Below are 13370 nucleotides of genomic sequence, written 5' to 3' on the forward strand. Positions count from 1 at the left end.
AGGAATTGAAGATGCTCAGTGAGAACTGGGGAAAGCCCCTGACATCAAATACTAGATGAAAAATTGTCAAAAATATTTTAAAACATTACATTGTCAACAAAAGTGAAGATTAAGAATGTAAAATCATGATTGCAAATACTAAGGGGCTGTAGGAGGTGAAGTACAAACAATATAGCGTAGTGTTAAATTTGGAATAGCCAAAACACAAGAAAGTTCATCAACAGCATACTAAAGGAATCTTACAAAGCTTTATTAAATAATACAGATAACAAATGATTATTATTTACATCCAAATTGTCAATTTTAAGTAGTAGAGCATGTAAGGCACAACTCCAAAACCAGCCAATAAGTTACACAAGACTCAACGTAATAACACGGGAACAATGTTGCTTTTTTGTAATACTGCCTGAAACAAAAAAAGTATGCCATAAACTATGTCTGCATTCCATTCTTCTGACTATTTGCCCACATAGTTCCACACATAATATATTTTGCATGAAATATTTTGTTCTTTGAAGAACAATTGCAATCACTTTCATTATGGTCCTTAACTGAGTTCAGCCAGCCAGAATATTTCTCACAATTAAAACTGTGATACTTCTTATAAGTAAACAAAGCCCTTATCTGATAGCTGCAAAGTACTGCTTATGGATTAAAAGTTACTGTAATTATGGTTATAATCCTCAAAATAAAGGATTCCAACTGAGATTTTTTTTTTTTTTCTGTTCTGAGGGAAGTACTTTAGGTCTAAGAATTGGAGCCAAGTTTTTCTTCTCATCTGTTTAAAATTAATTTGAAAAAAAAGTTTGAGTCGGCATACCTCTCTGGCATGTTGTTTAGAAAGCAAAACACATCTGAGCACATAGTGATCAACTGCCTGTTTTAGCAGAATACTTTCTGATGTACCTGGAATTGTGTGTCTTAGCGAGTCAAGGGGAAAAAAAAAAAAGTCAACCAAAAACCCCCCACATTAATACTTACGCAATTAAATGCTACATTGTGTTTTACAGACTTACAAATGAGCACTTATTTGTAGGATATTATGGTACAAATATTCCAAAGTCTCATTATAACAGTAATACCTTACTGTATAATTTAAATGAAGATTCTGGGTGTGGCTGTGTCAGTTTGTACACGAATACAGCAGAGACAAGTAGACTGAACCAACTGAAAAGGTCACTCATCGTAAGTGTGAAATAAGCCACTTACTTTCCAGTGCTACAGGTGACTAGTGGTAATAAAAGGAAGCTCAGTTTCTATTGAGGTACTTCTATGTGTGAAATGACCTATATAAATGTGCTATATTTATATCAGAACACAGGTAAGATAATTGCCTTCAATTAAAAATATTTACTACCAGAAGAAAGGTCCTGTTAGAAGGCACATTCTTTCACATTCCCAGTCCAAAAAAGTGCTTACAGTAACACAAAAGGAATACTGCAGTTGTACCCAAAGGAAGCCACACTAAGATAGTTATGTTTTTCTTTTTCTTTGTTGTTATAAAAAACCCTCCAAATTATTCACAGTTGTTCCAGCATTCCTAATGTTAAAACAGCAAATTATGGTGATGAATCACATTGTAAGGCTAAACATAAGAACACTTATCAGTGCAGTACATTCCTGAGTCTTTGGAACTCAAAATAAAAAAACTAGTTCTTTGAAATATATAATCCTTCTTATTTTTGGCTTATATTTGACCTGTTTTTCATTTCCCTTTTTTAAAAAGTTCATTAAAAAGAAAGTAAATTTTTACAAAAAGTAAATAAAACTTTTATCACTATCACTTAGACATAACTTCTAGTTGCTTGAAGAGTGCAAGACATCTAGCTTAGCATAAACACTTTGTCCAGTCATCCTTGTCAAAGGAGCATAAAACAGCAGATAAAATAAGTTTTAGCAAATTCAAACACTGACATAAAAAAAAAATTCAAAGAGCTCTAAATATAAAAAAAAAAAAAAAATGAAGCTAGTTACTTTCAAGAAATGACTTGAATTATATCCAAACTGTGAAAGTTCTTAAATTTGCTATTATTCAAGGCACTGTTTGTTTTGGTGTTTTTTTAAGTTTGCATTTTGTGGTGGTTTTTTGTTTCTGTTTGTTGTTCCCCCCCCACCCCAGTGCATGAAGATGAGTCCTGCTGTCTCTAACGTGAACCATAATCAGTGCTCCAGAGCGTGGATGATGGGCTTGTTTTCCTGCTTGAGGACTGCGGACTGAAGGAAAGCACAGGTGATATAGAGAAACCTAAAACACATGGGAAAAGAAGGAAAAAAACCCAAATCATACTCAGGAATGGTGGAAGAAGTAAGAAACAAGTAACTGCTCTTGATCATCTGCTGGAACACCTGGCAAGTGAGTCTAATGATCCATTCAAAGTGAAATAACCCCTTTAGCTTATTGACCATTGAAAACACCCAAGTATCAAAATTTTGGAGGCCTTCCTATTAAGGTCTTTAATTAAAGAATTGATTAAGTCTTCTGAGAGGGGCACAACACATTTCACCTCAGCAAATAACTTTGCAGTTTGAATTTGCCTTAATTTATCTGAAGCTTCAGACATGTTTTTACAAAAAGGACTGCAGCTCACTGTAATTCAGTACATCTGTAATAACGTGAATTTTGTTTTAATAGCTGCTGTTGATTACAGACAGACCTTCCAAGTGAAGGGGTATGTTTTTATATTTCTGAGTTTGATTCTGCAACACTGCAAATAGGTAAAATAGGGAATAAATATGATGTCAAAAAACAGATAAAACATGACGGCAAGATCGATCAAAAGCAGCGAAGGAACAAACTATTCCCTGAGCAACACAACTAAGTCTTCTATGGACTTGTGTCCTTTGTCCCCTAGCATTTGTCCTTCCCGGTCTCTTACAATAGCCCCAGTTCACAGCAACTCGCAGCATGCAGGCAGCACAAGAGATGCAGCACATGCTGCACCTGATCCGATGTCGCATGAACTGACTGACCAGCCAGCTGCTGCCAAACACATCCTATCAGTAGCTGAGCTCTGCTTTACTTTCCCTCAGTGGAAGCAGAATTGTGGCTCGCTCTCCTCTACCCATGTGGTGATTTGCATGAATTCTTACACTTTTAACCCACTCCTTATTTCCAATGTGGCTGAAGCTGGCCAAGAATATCAAAAGAACTAGCCGTGGGTAAAGGGGAGGTTGGGGCGTGTGGCAGGAGGATGGGCAACAAATTTCCTAAGCACAGTGCTTGTTGTAATATAATTCAGTACACAGTTTCTCTCATAATCATACCTCCCTACATTCAACTCAAACGCAGTAGCTATGACTTATCAATGAATTCATTTGTAACTGGGTAACAGCTGCTTACTGTTATGGCTGTGTTGCCGAGTTGTCCTTGGGGTAAATGCTGGATGACTGTGCTGTTCTTTCGGTGAGAAAACGGCATGATAAGCTGCAAGACATTGTGAAAACAAACCCCAAAAAACAACAACAACAAAAAAATCATTTCACATGGAAATTATTCCTTTATATCTTACAGCTAAAGCATTGTAAAAAGTTACAGGAAAAAAATACTTTTGCAATCTTTTGTTCTCTTACCTATAATCATAACAGCTGTCCCTGCTAATAGTGCAAAAAGTGTGATGAACATTACTTGATAAGAATCAAGGAAGTGCTGGAATAGACTGGCTCCATCTGTAGAATCGATTAAGAGCAGACAACATTGAGTTAAAAGAGCATCTTCTCCAATCTGCTTTAAGAGTTAACAGTTCTTAACTCAAGCTGAAACAGCCAAAAGAAGGTTTTTAATTATAACAAATAAGTATAATCAACTTAGATAATACAACTTTCCAACGCAGTCTTCAAAATTTGCCAGTAACAGCTAAAGACATTGATATACATTGTCTTAAGTGTGTTCTTTACTTTCTCAGCCCCAAAATGCTAGTCTGTTTAAAATAACAAGGCATGCTTGAGAGTAAATAAAAGCAGAGTAGAAAAAAAAACCCAAACAAACCCCGAAAACTTTCAGACACTGTAGCACTGGGATATTTCTGCCAACTTCAACAGAGTACTTTAGGCTGACCCAAAAGGAAAATATGTTCAGCTTCAGTCATAATGAGCAATTGTATTCCAGTCTTCTGGTAACAGTGAGCAGCTTGCATGTCAATGATAACCTTAGCTGCCAGCTAAGATTTTAACACACCCCATTTTATAACCTCATGAACATTAATGGAAGTTAGAGGTTTATTCTGACATATGAAGTCTAGAGATAAACTTACGTCTCACTGGTGCACTGGGTCTGTCAGTCAAGTAAATCACTGTCACTGGGATAGTGATCGACTGGTCAGTCATAGGACTAGAGACAGTTAGAGTGGTTGATAAGGATCCCTGGCTTGAAACCCTGGGATCAGACAGACTAACAGTGTAGACTACATAACTAGGCAGCCCGTAGAATTTCTCTTTCTCAAACGCCTTCACTGTTGGTGACCCACATTTCACCTGCCAAGGAAAAAAAACAACCTGAAATAGACTGCTTGAGAAAGCACAGCACATATCCATCTTCCAGGCCACATGTCAGCCATATGTCATTCCACAGAAACAGAAAGCAACTCACCCCTCAGCAGGAGTCGGACTTGGTTGTAACTTTACAGCGACACCTGCAGCACTTCACCCTGTTTATTGTTCAGGTTGCCCTATTAACTGCTATTTCTGTGGGTCTGGGCTAACCCCATACAGGCAAAAATCAAAACATCCCTTACTGAGCTACGTGAATCATGGGCAGTCAAACAAGTAAGTGGGCAAGAACCTACCCCTTGCCCTTAGGGATCAGGCAGATTTTCTGCTTCCTCACCTGTGAGCTGGTTACATCCCAGCTAGTGCACAGATGAACCTGACACATTTCTACTACCCCAAAACAAAAGTGAAAACTGAGGAGGAATACATTCCAAGAGGAGTATTTCCAAATCACCTCAGGAGCAATCTTGACATGCTAAAGGTGGTACAGAGTGTCTTTGGTTAGAAAAGCGCATGTAACAGTTCAAGTGCAGCTTTCAACTGTGTTGTGATACTTTCCAGCAGTACACTCACCTCCAGGGTATCAAGAATTTCAGTGGCACCAAATATTTTCACTTCAGAGCTTGTGTAATGGTTACTTAAAAGCATTTCCGTTTGGTCAGCATAAAACCCAGGATTGAATGGCACCTCAGTGCTGATCTGCTCCCCCGAGAAGCGGCTGCCGTGGATTGAAGCTGTAACTCTGAGTGCAGTTTTACTCATGCTGAGACGCTTCAGCTGCTTGTCAGTAAGCCTGTGCATTGTGATGGAACAAGTGTAATGTCCTATAGAAACAAAAGCAGTTTGACTATTAATTGCTCATCTTTATGGTTCTTCCCCTTGCAGAGTGAGATTTCTGTGACGTTTTTAAAGAAGAGCAAAAAAAGGTGGTAAAAATTCAACAAACAGCAAGATCAGGAGTGCGTAGGTGAATGGGACAGCGTGTCTGCTGCTCCAAGCATCACAATCCTAGTACTAAAACAACAGAAGATATTTCTTGTCCCAAACTAAACATCATGATAAAAAACACTAAAATGGCAGTTTCTACTCACATTTTATTTTAACATGCCAGTGAGACTCAATTCCACTTTGAATATAACATTTATGCTAATAATATTGATAGAAAGGCTTTACTGAAAACAAAATTTAACATCCTATTTCATATTTTCTTCATCTAATGTTAAAATTTTAGTCAGTTATGGTCACCAATTCTGTGGAGACATGGTTTATTATTTATAAAAGCTTCTTTAAAGTTAGATATTCACTATGTTTCTAGTCTCTTATGGGACCTATTTGTCTATTATTAGTGATAAAGATAGTAAAACATTCCCCCAGTATGGAAGACACAAGGAATAAGTAACAAGCAGAATTTGCTAGGTACATGTTTTCCCCGTATTTTCTTTCCCTAACAAGCATAATAGTGCCTGCCTCTGTTACAAGGTATAATAATGTTTTACACAATGGGTACAGGGACTAATCTAACAGATAACTAATGTTATTTCCATACAGTCCATCATGTTATAGTTATGAAACACTAAGACATGTTGTAGACTTTCACAATTTTATTTCCATTTCCACAGTATCTGGTAATTTCCCCTCCTTTTAAGTCCCAGTTCATGTTGTTTTGGGGATACATAAGAATTCTACCTTTTATAAGAAATTATAGCACTTGGGTTGTGCAGGAAAGTCTGAAAGCATGATAAATTCCAGAAACGTTTAAATTGCAGAATACAAAGAATTCAAAATGTATTACTTTCACCCAGTTTTCACATTTACACTATTTCCCTCATTTTAATCACTGAGGTTAGTTTCACCACAATAACTACAGTGGCAGGGCTTTTAAAAGGCCACCATCAAGCACAAAGAATATTTGACTGTACAGCGTAATTTGGGGAAATCTAAAGATCCTTGATACACAGACATTAAAACTCATGATTGCTTCACTTATCCTTAGTCTTAGCTTCCACTGCCTTGAAGCATACAGTAAAGGCACTGATGTATGGCAAGAAAACACCTAAAAGAACCACTAGATGTTTACAGCTGCAGAGATACCCAGTTTTGGAATATTTGTCGCCTGAGTGCTCATTTGTACCAGCTGAAGGAGGAAATGTTTTGCTTCCACAGTTTAATAAATACAGGGCCTGATATTCTTTTCTAGAGTGTTATACACAAGGCAATCTATTTTTTGTACAGTTCAGCTGGAGTAAAACATGGCAGCTGCTAGCCCTAAAAAGTATGACCCCCAATTATGTCTACATTCTGCAATACCATCACTTCTGTCTCAAGGTACCATTGGACTATCTACATATCTACAAATATATGAGTAGTAATGTGCAAAATTAGGACCTAATCTGTAGTCAAAAAAGATAACAAAGTTTGTTCCCTCCACACCCCGCCAGTAAAATAATGCTTCTGAGTTTCTCCGTGACTTACAACAACTACTCTGAAAAATATATGAAATGGGCTGCCAATAGATTTCTGGCTTTCTCTGCAAAGAAATAACTGTTTTTGTCACATGCAGAAAACCCTAGAGTTAAACAAGGAGAGTACACGTTAACAACTCACTGAAGCCTGAGATCCTACACAGCAAAGCACAGGGGCTTCAGAAGCATATCTGCTAGGTCAAAGGGCTTTTGGACTAAACCACAGCAGGATTCAAAGCATTGCCTGGACTGTGGTATCTTGTCTTATCTCACCTGAAACTGCATCAAATCCAGGTTCTACTATAAAAATATCACGTGCTGGGAAGTCAAACGCATCATTGTTAAAATCTAGATGGCAATTGATAATGGACTGTGGTTGTAATTCAGCAATGGCTTCAATCTGAGCAGGCAAGCACTCCCCTAAGGGGAAGAAAAAAAAAAAGAATTAATCTCTAATTAATTAGAAAAGAAAATTATAACTAATTGATTTTTTAATTATTTAAAAGCAAAACCATGGGTTGAACTGTCAGGTTATTCTGCCACCTTCTGAAATAGTTTCACAAGGTTAAGATGATCTTAAAATAGCTGGAAATTATAGACAGCTGTCCTATCTCAGGTCTAATCCCAAAGACACAGCAAATGAAAATTTTATATGTTGTGGAGGTTTTTGACAGGAATAATTTATTTACAGGAAAGAATGAACTAGACAGAATTTTCAGCTCAGATGTGTCTGTTGAATAACTTACATGATCCTGGAAGTCTTGATTTATATTTTAGTATCTGGCAAGATGTTTTTTTGGTAGGCTAATAATTTACATAAGACACAATAAAATACTATTTGAACAAGTGCGAAGTGTTAAGCTAAAACCTAAAAGGAACCATAATCAAACAAAATACAGCTTACTAAATAGAGGACACAATATGATGCCTAATCTTTGTATTGATTCTAATTGCTGATAATTTCTGTAAAAGATATAAGGATCGTAACTACTTTAAACATACTCAATAAGAAAAACCAGTAACTTCAACTTCCAACTTTAATTGGAATTAAACATATAGGCAAACAATCAGCTGGTTGCCTATTAAGAGTCTTTTGATACGATCAAAAATGACACTTCTATTATCTACCGATCTTATTAGTTGTGAAATCTTAATAGTGTCCAGAACACCCTCCAAATTCTGTAACATGGCCCTAAGATACTTCTAGAGCCCCTGGGATTCCAGAAAGGCACTAGAGGTTCATAGAGATCTTGCTCTACCAGCTTCACAGACCCTTAAGAACAAACAAACAAAAAAAAACCCAACCAAAACACAAATCAAAACCACCTATCATGAACATACAAACATGCAATAAATAATTAGCATAAAGATTTTTTTTACATCATACCTTTCAGATTTTTAGTTCTTTCCCCAATTGAAACTATCACTTTTGAGGCTGCAACTCCTTGTAAGCTTGTTTTCACTCCACTTACATGCATGGCTGTAGTCCTCTGAGGTATACTAATCAATATCTGAAAAAAGGATGAGGTACATTGTTACTAAAAACTGTTTTAACAAGTAAAAATTAAGGCAAAACCAGACTGGATTGATTGTGAAATGCACACATCCTTGTATGTGTAACAGAAGGGAAGACTCCAAGAGGTCATGTTTCTCTTTGTAAGAAATCCTACATCTCTCTAATTTTAAGAAATTGCCTTTCAAGGCAATTTAAGCTAGTAAAAACATTTTTTCTTTCTACCCAACCCCTGTAAGTTAAGAGACAAAGTTTGATGTCTAAACTTAATATAAAAATAATAGCTTTGTGTTAGCTTGTGTGTGCTTTGTGTGCTTATGTTGGCTGATACAGTAAATTGTGTTAACAGTATGATTGCACTGTAGATAAACAAAACAATTTGAGTAGTTTGGATCAGTGATGCATAGTAATATGATAGAACACTTTAGAAAGTTCTTGGCATCTCATCGTGCAGTGAAACTTCATTCATAAAAGCAGCCATACTCAAAATTTGAAAGAACTTAGCCAAGCAAAGGAATCAAAATGTACAATATAAGAACAGTATAGGCTAAAAATAGAACTAGTACGCTAAATTTTCCTCCTTAACATAGATGGTTAAAAAAACATTATGTGTTTGGACACATACCAAATACTTTCCAACCATTTTAATTTCTAATACTTTTTCCTTTCAAGAGAATGTTCCTAAATATTTATAATAACAAAAAAAAAAATCATAAAATACATTTTTGCTGAGGGTCCACTGAAGCAAACAAATGTCAGCAGTTCTGGTAGGATTTAACAGTGCCTCACCTCTCTGTATGTTTTAAGTGATCCAGGAATCTCATAATAGACAGTAACAACACCAGAATCCCTTGCCACTGCTACACCAGTCTTGGGGTCGATTTGAAGAATGCTACTTAATGAGGAGCTCCATATACCCGGCAAGCCTGAGAAGACACACCATTTGGACACTGTTCAACAAATTTACACTAACTGACGCATTTCATTATCACTTTGGTGTCTGTATGTTTGTACCCACTGCACAGGCAGCATGTGTACACACACTTCCCAATTCACAGAAATGAGATTCTAGGGTCTCACGTGGTGGAAGGCTGGCAGCCCAACACCAAACTGACTTGCAGTTACTCTGGCAAAAGCCCATTAATACTAAGAATCAAATACAATGAGTGAAGTTAGACAGTCCTGACTCTGCATGATTCCCATAAAAAACAAGCTTTCAAGCTAATGGAACGGAAATGTCTGAAGTCTGATACTCGTGGATTCAATACAAGTGACACATTGCATGGTACAATTAAAATTAGAAAAGTTGATCAAATCTATTTTTATCATTAACAAGAACAGTGACATTTGATTCTGAACAAACATCATAAATTATGCGTTTAGTTTTCCTGAGAATCAGAAAGAGTCACACTGATGTCAAATTATAGGGCTGCAAAAACACAGCAATGGAAGTGCCCCTTACCTTCTTGGTTTATCAGTGAAGTACTCAAACAGAGTACATCACCTACCACCACATCTATGAGTTCAGGAAAAATGGCATGTTGCACAGGAAGCGGGATGTAGTCTGCGATTCCACCATGTTCTGCATCCCAGACTTTAAGCAAGGTCAAACCTACGTTTACAGTCCGGATTACAAATGTGTTGTTTGTGGCTCCTTTCCCAATCTGTACAAAGTCATCTCTACAGATAAAAAGAAATGTTTTTATATTAAGGCAAGTTAGCTAATGTCATTATCTCTACAATAAATAGTAGGTATCTTTTTAGATGGTGGACTTCTTGTTTTTAGCAATGGTTATCTTCTAATGAAGTCTGACAAAATAAGGAAAATAGAAAAATGATTTAGGTGCTACTGAGGCAAATTTCAGTTCTCACATCATTATGCTGAGGAAATACTGAGGTCATAATTATGTACAAAAACTACTTCCTAATTATAAGAATTGTAGAACTTTAGAATGAGGTAATCCGTCTCTTCTCTCTTTTCTCAGGGAGTTAAGCAAAGAAATTGAAACACCAATATGCAGCTTTCCAGCCATAACTTTACAAAGCTACATCACATTTGATTGCGAGTTCTGATATTTACCAAAATTCAGCATTCGCAAACTCATTGGCACACGGAGCGCTTGGAAGTGTACCCAGGACAGAGACTGCCACCCTGGCAGCACCACGCAGAGACAGTGAAGGTCTTGACAGCAGTAGAGCTGGGTCACCACAGTGCTGCACCTGAGGTTAACGAGCAGTGCTTCACTCCCTAGGGCTAAATAATTAGTCCTATGCTGAAGCAGCTCTGTCACGTCTATTTTGGAAGCTACAGCAGTGTTACCTCAGGCACCTCTGTATGCTACTGAAATTTCTGCAGAGCATTTAGGTAGAAGAATGAAAAAATCTTGCATTCAACCATTTGGGGTTTTTTTCCCTTTTAATCATGATCACTGTAAAGTGCCCTGCAGAAAACAAGTTATGTTATAGTAATGGAATTAGTGATTGTTTACTAATGACCAAAGAAGGCTGGTTTATAATATTTATCATTCTTTGAGGCAGAGACCAAAAGGCCTTTTGAGGCTTGGCTCTGCTGTGCAAAGGCTGTACAAGCATATCTGAAGAGACAGCCCCTGATCCAGAACGCTCACCGTCTTATGTAAGACTTCAGCGAGTCAGTGTAACAAAGCACTAGGAGAAAAGAGGCAAGATGAGGCAAATGCTAATAAGATCAATTGTTTATATAGGCCACTGATGTATGCAATCTGATGATTCAGAGTCACTTAAAGCAGAAATGTACCCCAGCACACCCCGCTGGGGATCATGCTTATCTGGGCAACTTTCCACTTGCTAGAGAATATCGATTGCTAACTGGAACTCTTCTTCTATGGTGCCTCTGAAGACCACAGAGACGAAATCCTTTCTTTGTAATCCAAGTCCATGCTCTATCTTCACTTGATATCTTTGGAACAATCTTTGTCTTGGCTGGGCTATGTGTATTTGGCCTTTTTTGTTCTCTGTAATTAACACCCGTGATAGATACCTACCTGTTTGTTGCAAAGTTGAGCACAGAATTATGTGAATGAAAAGTATCTCCAGAGTTATCGTGAAAATGGACTGTAAATGTCAGTGTCACACCCAGGGGGAGAGCTGATAATGACTCTTTGTTTTGTGTGTGCAGAATAGGACTCATGGAGATTCTTAGGTACGAGATGGGGTAGACCTGTAAAAACATTAGCAGTAAAAAGCAAAATTAAATTGCTTTTTTTGATGCCTCTATAAAGTCACCTAAGAAGGGTTCTTATTACGCAAATATACAAAACTTCCCTTATGAACCATTTGCTGTATGTTTAGCCATATATCAGTACTGAGACGTGAAGCTTTCATCATCAGTACATATATTTCACAGAATCACAGAACAGCTGAAGTTGAAAGGGGCCTCTGGAGATTGTCTAGTCCAGCCCCCTCTGCTCAAGCTGGGTTACCTACAGCCAGTTGCCCAGGATCATGCTCAGGCAGGTCTTAAGCATGTCCTAGGAGGGAGACTCCACAATCTCTCGGCAATCTGTGCCAGTGTTCAACAGCCACCACAGTAAAAAAGTGTGGTCCCATGGAATTTCATGTGTTTCAATTTTGGTGCATTCCCTCTTGCCCTGTCATTGAGCATCACTGAGAAAAGTCTTCTTTACACCCTCCCATCTGATATTTCTTGGTATTTTTCTCTTATAGCACGAGGAATTGAAGGGAGCAATAATGATGTAGAAACACTCATCACAGACTTCAGAGACTATGTTATTATCCTATAAATTAAAACTGTTAAGACTCCCTGGATATGCAAGAGAACAAGTTGCCCCTAGACTTCGCTCCCAGTAATTCTTGAACTAAAAAGTGTAATTCATTCCCCAGTTACTAGAACAGGAGTAACTTGCAATGTATGTGACAGTAAGGGGATAAAACGGTCACTGTTTCCCAGTTCTCTTGCATCAGGTGAGAAAGTCAAGACGATAGATGCCGTTTCTAACAGCCTTGGCTCTGTTTGAGCAAAGGTTTGCCCAGTGGAGGAAACATGAGCAATAGCTCCAAAGCTGTTCCCTAGTGATCCTTGTCAAACAACATCATACACCCTACAAACTGCTGCCCCTCAAACAGGCCCGCAGTGCTCTGACAACAAAGCTCCCAGAGGTGGGAAGGAACAACACCTATGATCTTTCCTCTGAAGTTGTGTGCTGGGGTGGTTTCTCTGACCCATGGCTGGGCACACTTGCCTTGGTACTGCTGGCTGTATGACGCTGCAGCCAGGCCGTCCTCTGAGGCATGGGCTGATAGAAGTTAAGTGCAACAGACAAAAGTAGTCAGAACTGGCATCTGACAAATCCTAACTGGTCAGCAGGCTGCATTTTGTTGCCTCAATGCCTCTCCTCAACCAAGACAGAAGTTAGGAACTGCTCCAAATTCTTTAGAAAAGTCTGCTAGGTTATCCATGTGTGCACACTCCCACATTTTTGCAGTAATACTCCAATAAAGGAAGTTTGTTTGAAGACAAAGACTTCAAAACATTATTATTTTTTTTTTTAAAATAACATATTACTATTCCTGATTAACTTATTTAGGTTAACTAGCAAAATTACCCAACAAAACCAACCATATCTATTCTTTCTGTTAGAGCTGTTGGAAAATAAACAATGGAAGGACAGAGAAAGCAAAACCCTCAAACATATAAAGGAAACTGTTTTAAAAGAAGCCCTCAAGCTTATCTTGGAGGAAAATCCCTTTTTTCTGACCTAAGAGGCTCAGCTAAAATGTAAAACTCTGCAATCTGAAAATGTACATGTCAAAACTTAAAAAGGAAAGGACAAATTTGGCCTCAAGCAAATAGCATCTTTGGTGATTCTGAAAAGAAAAAAAGTGGCTAGAATATCAGTATATACGACTGT

At 37.7% G+C, this 13370-nt stretch overlaps 1 protein-coding gene across 1 annotated transcript in view; it reads right to left on the bottom strand.

Annotated features, from left to right (window-relative positions):
* Positions 1-2115: 2115 nt before the first annotated feature.
* LOC104166564 (nuclear pore membrane glycoprotein 210-like) overlaps positions 2116-13370 on the bottom strand; it is a gene marked incomplete at its 5' end in the record, with an annotated part of 17561 nt that continues 6306 nt past the window's right edge. Inside the window, 10 exons of the mRNA XM_009706537.1 lie at positions 2116-2245; positions 3341-3424; positions 3571-3666; positions 4251-4470; positions 5059-5309; positions 7221-7367; positions 8335-8458; positions 9250-9386; positions 9923-10140; positions 11484-11659. Of these exons, the coding sequence (XP_009704839.1) occupies positions 2145-2245; positions 3341-3424; positions 3571-3666; positions 4251-4470; positions 5059-5309; positions 7221-7367; positions 8335-8458; positions 9250-9386; positions 9923-10140; positions 11484-11659 (1554 nt within the window). The remainder of the gene's footprint in view (positions 2246-3340; positions 3425-3570; positions 3667-4250; positions 4471-5058; positions 5310-7220; positions 7368-8334; positions 8459-9249; positions 9387-9922; positions 10141-11483; positions 11660-13370) is intronic.

This window comes from Cariama cristata, unplaced genomic scaffold (assembly GCF_000690535.1).
Source record: "Cariama cristata isolate BGI_N322 unplaced genomic scaffold, ASM69053v1 scaffold11278, whole genome shotgun sequence".
Lineage (NCBI taxonomy): Eukaryota > Metazoa > Chordata > Aves > Cariamiformes > Cariamidae > Cariama > Cariama cristata.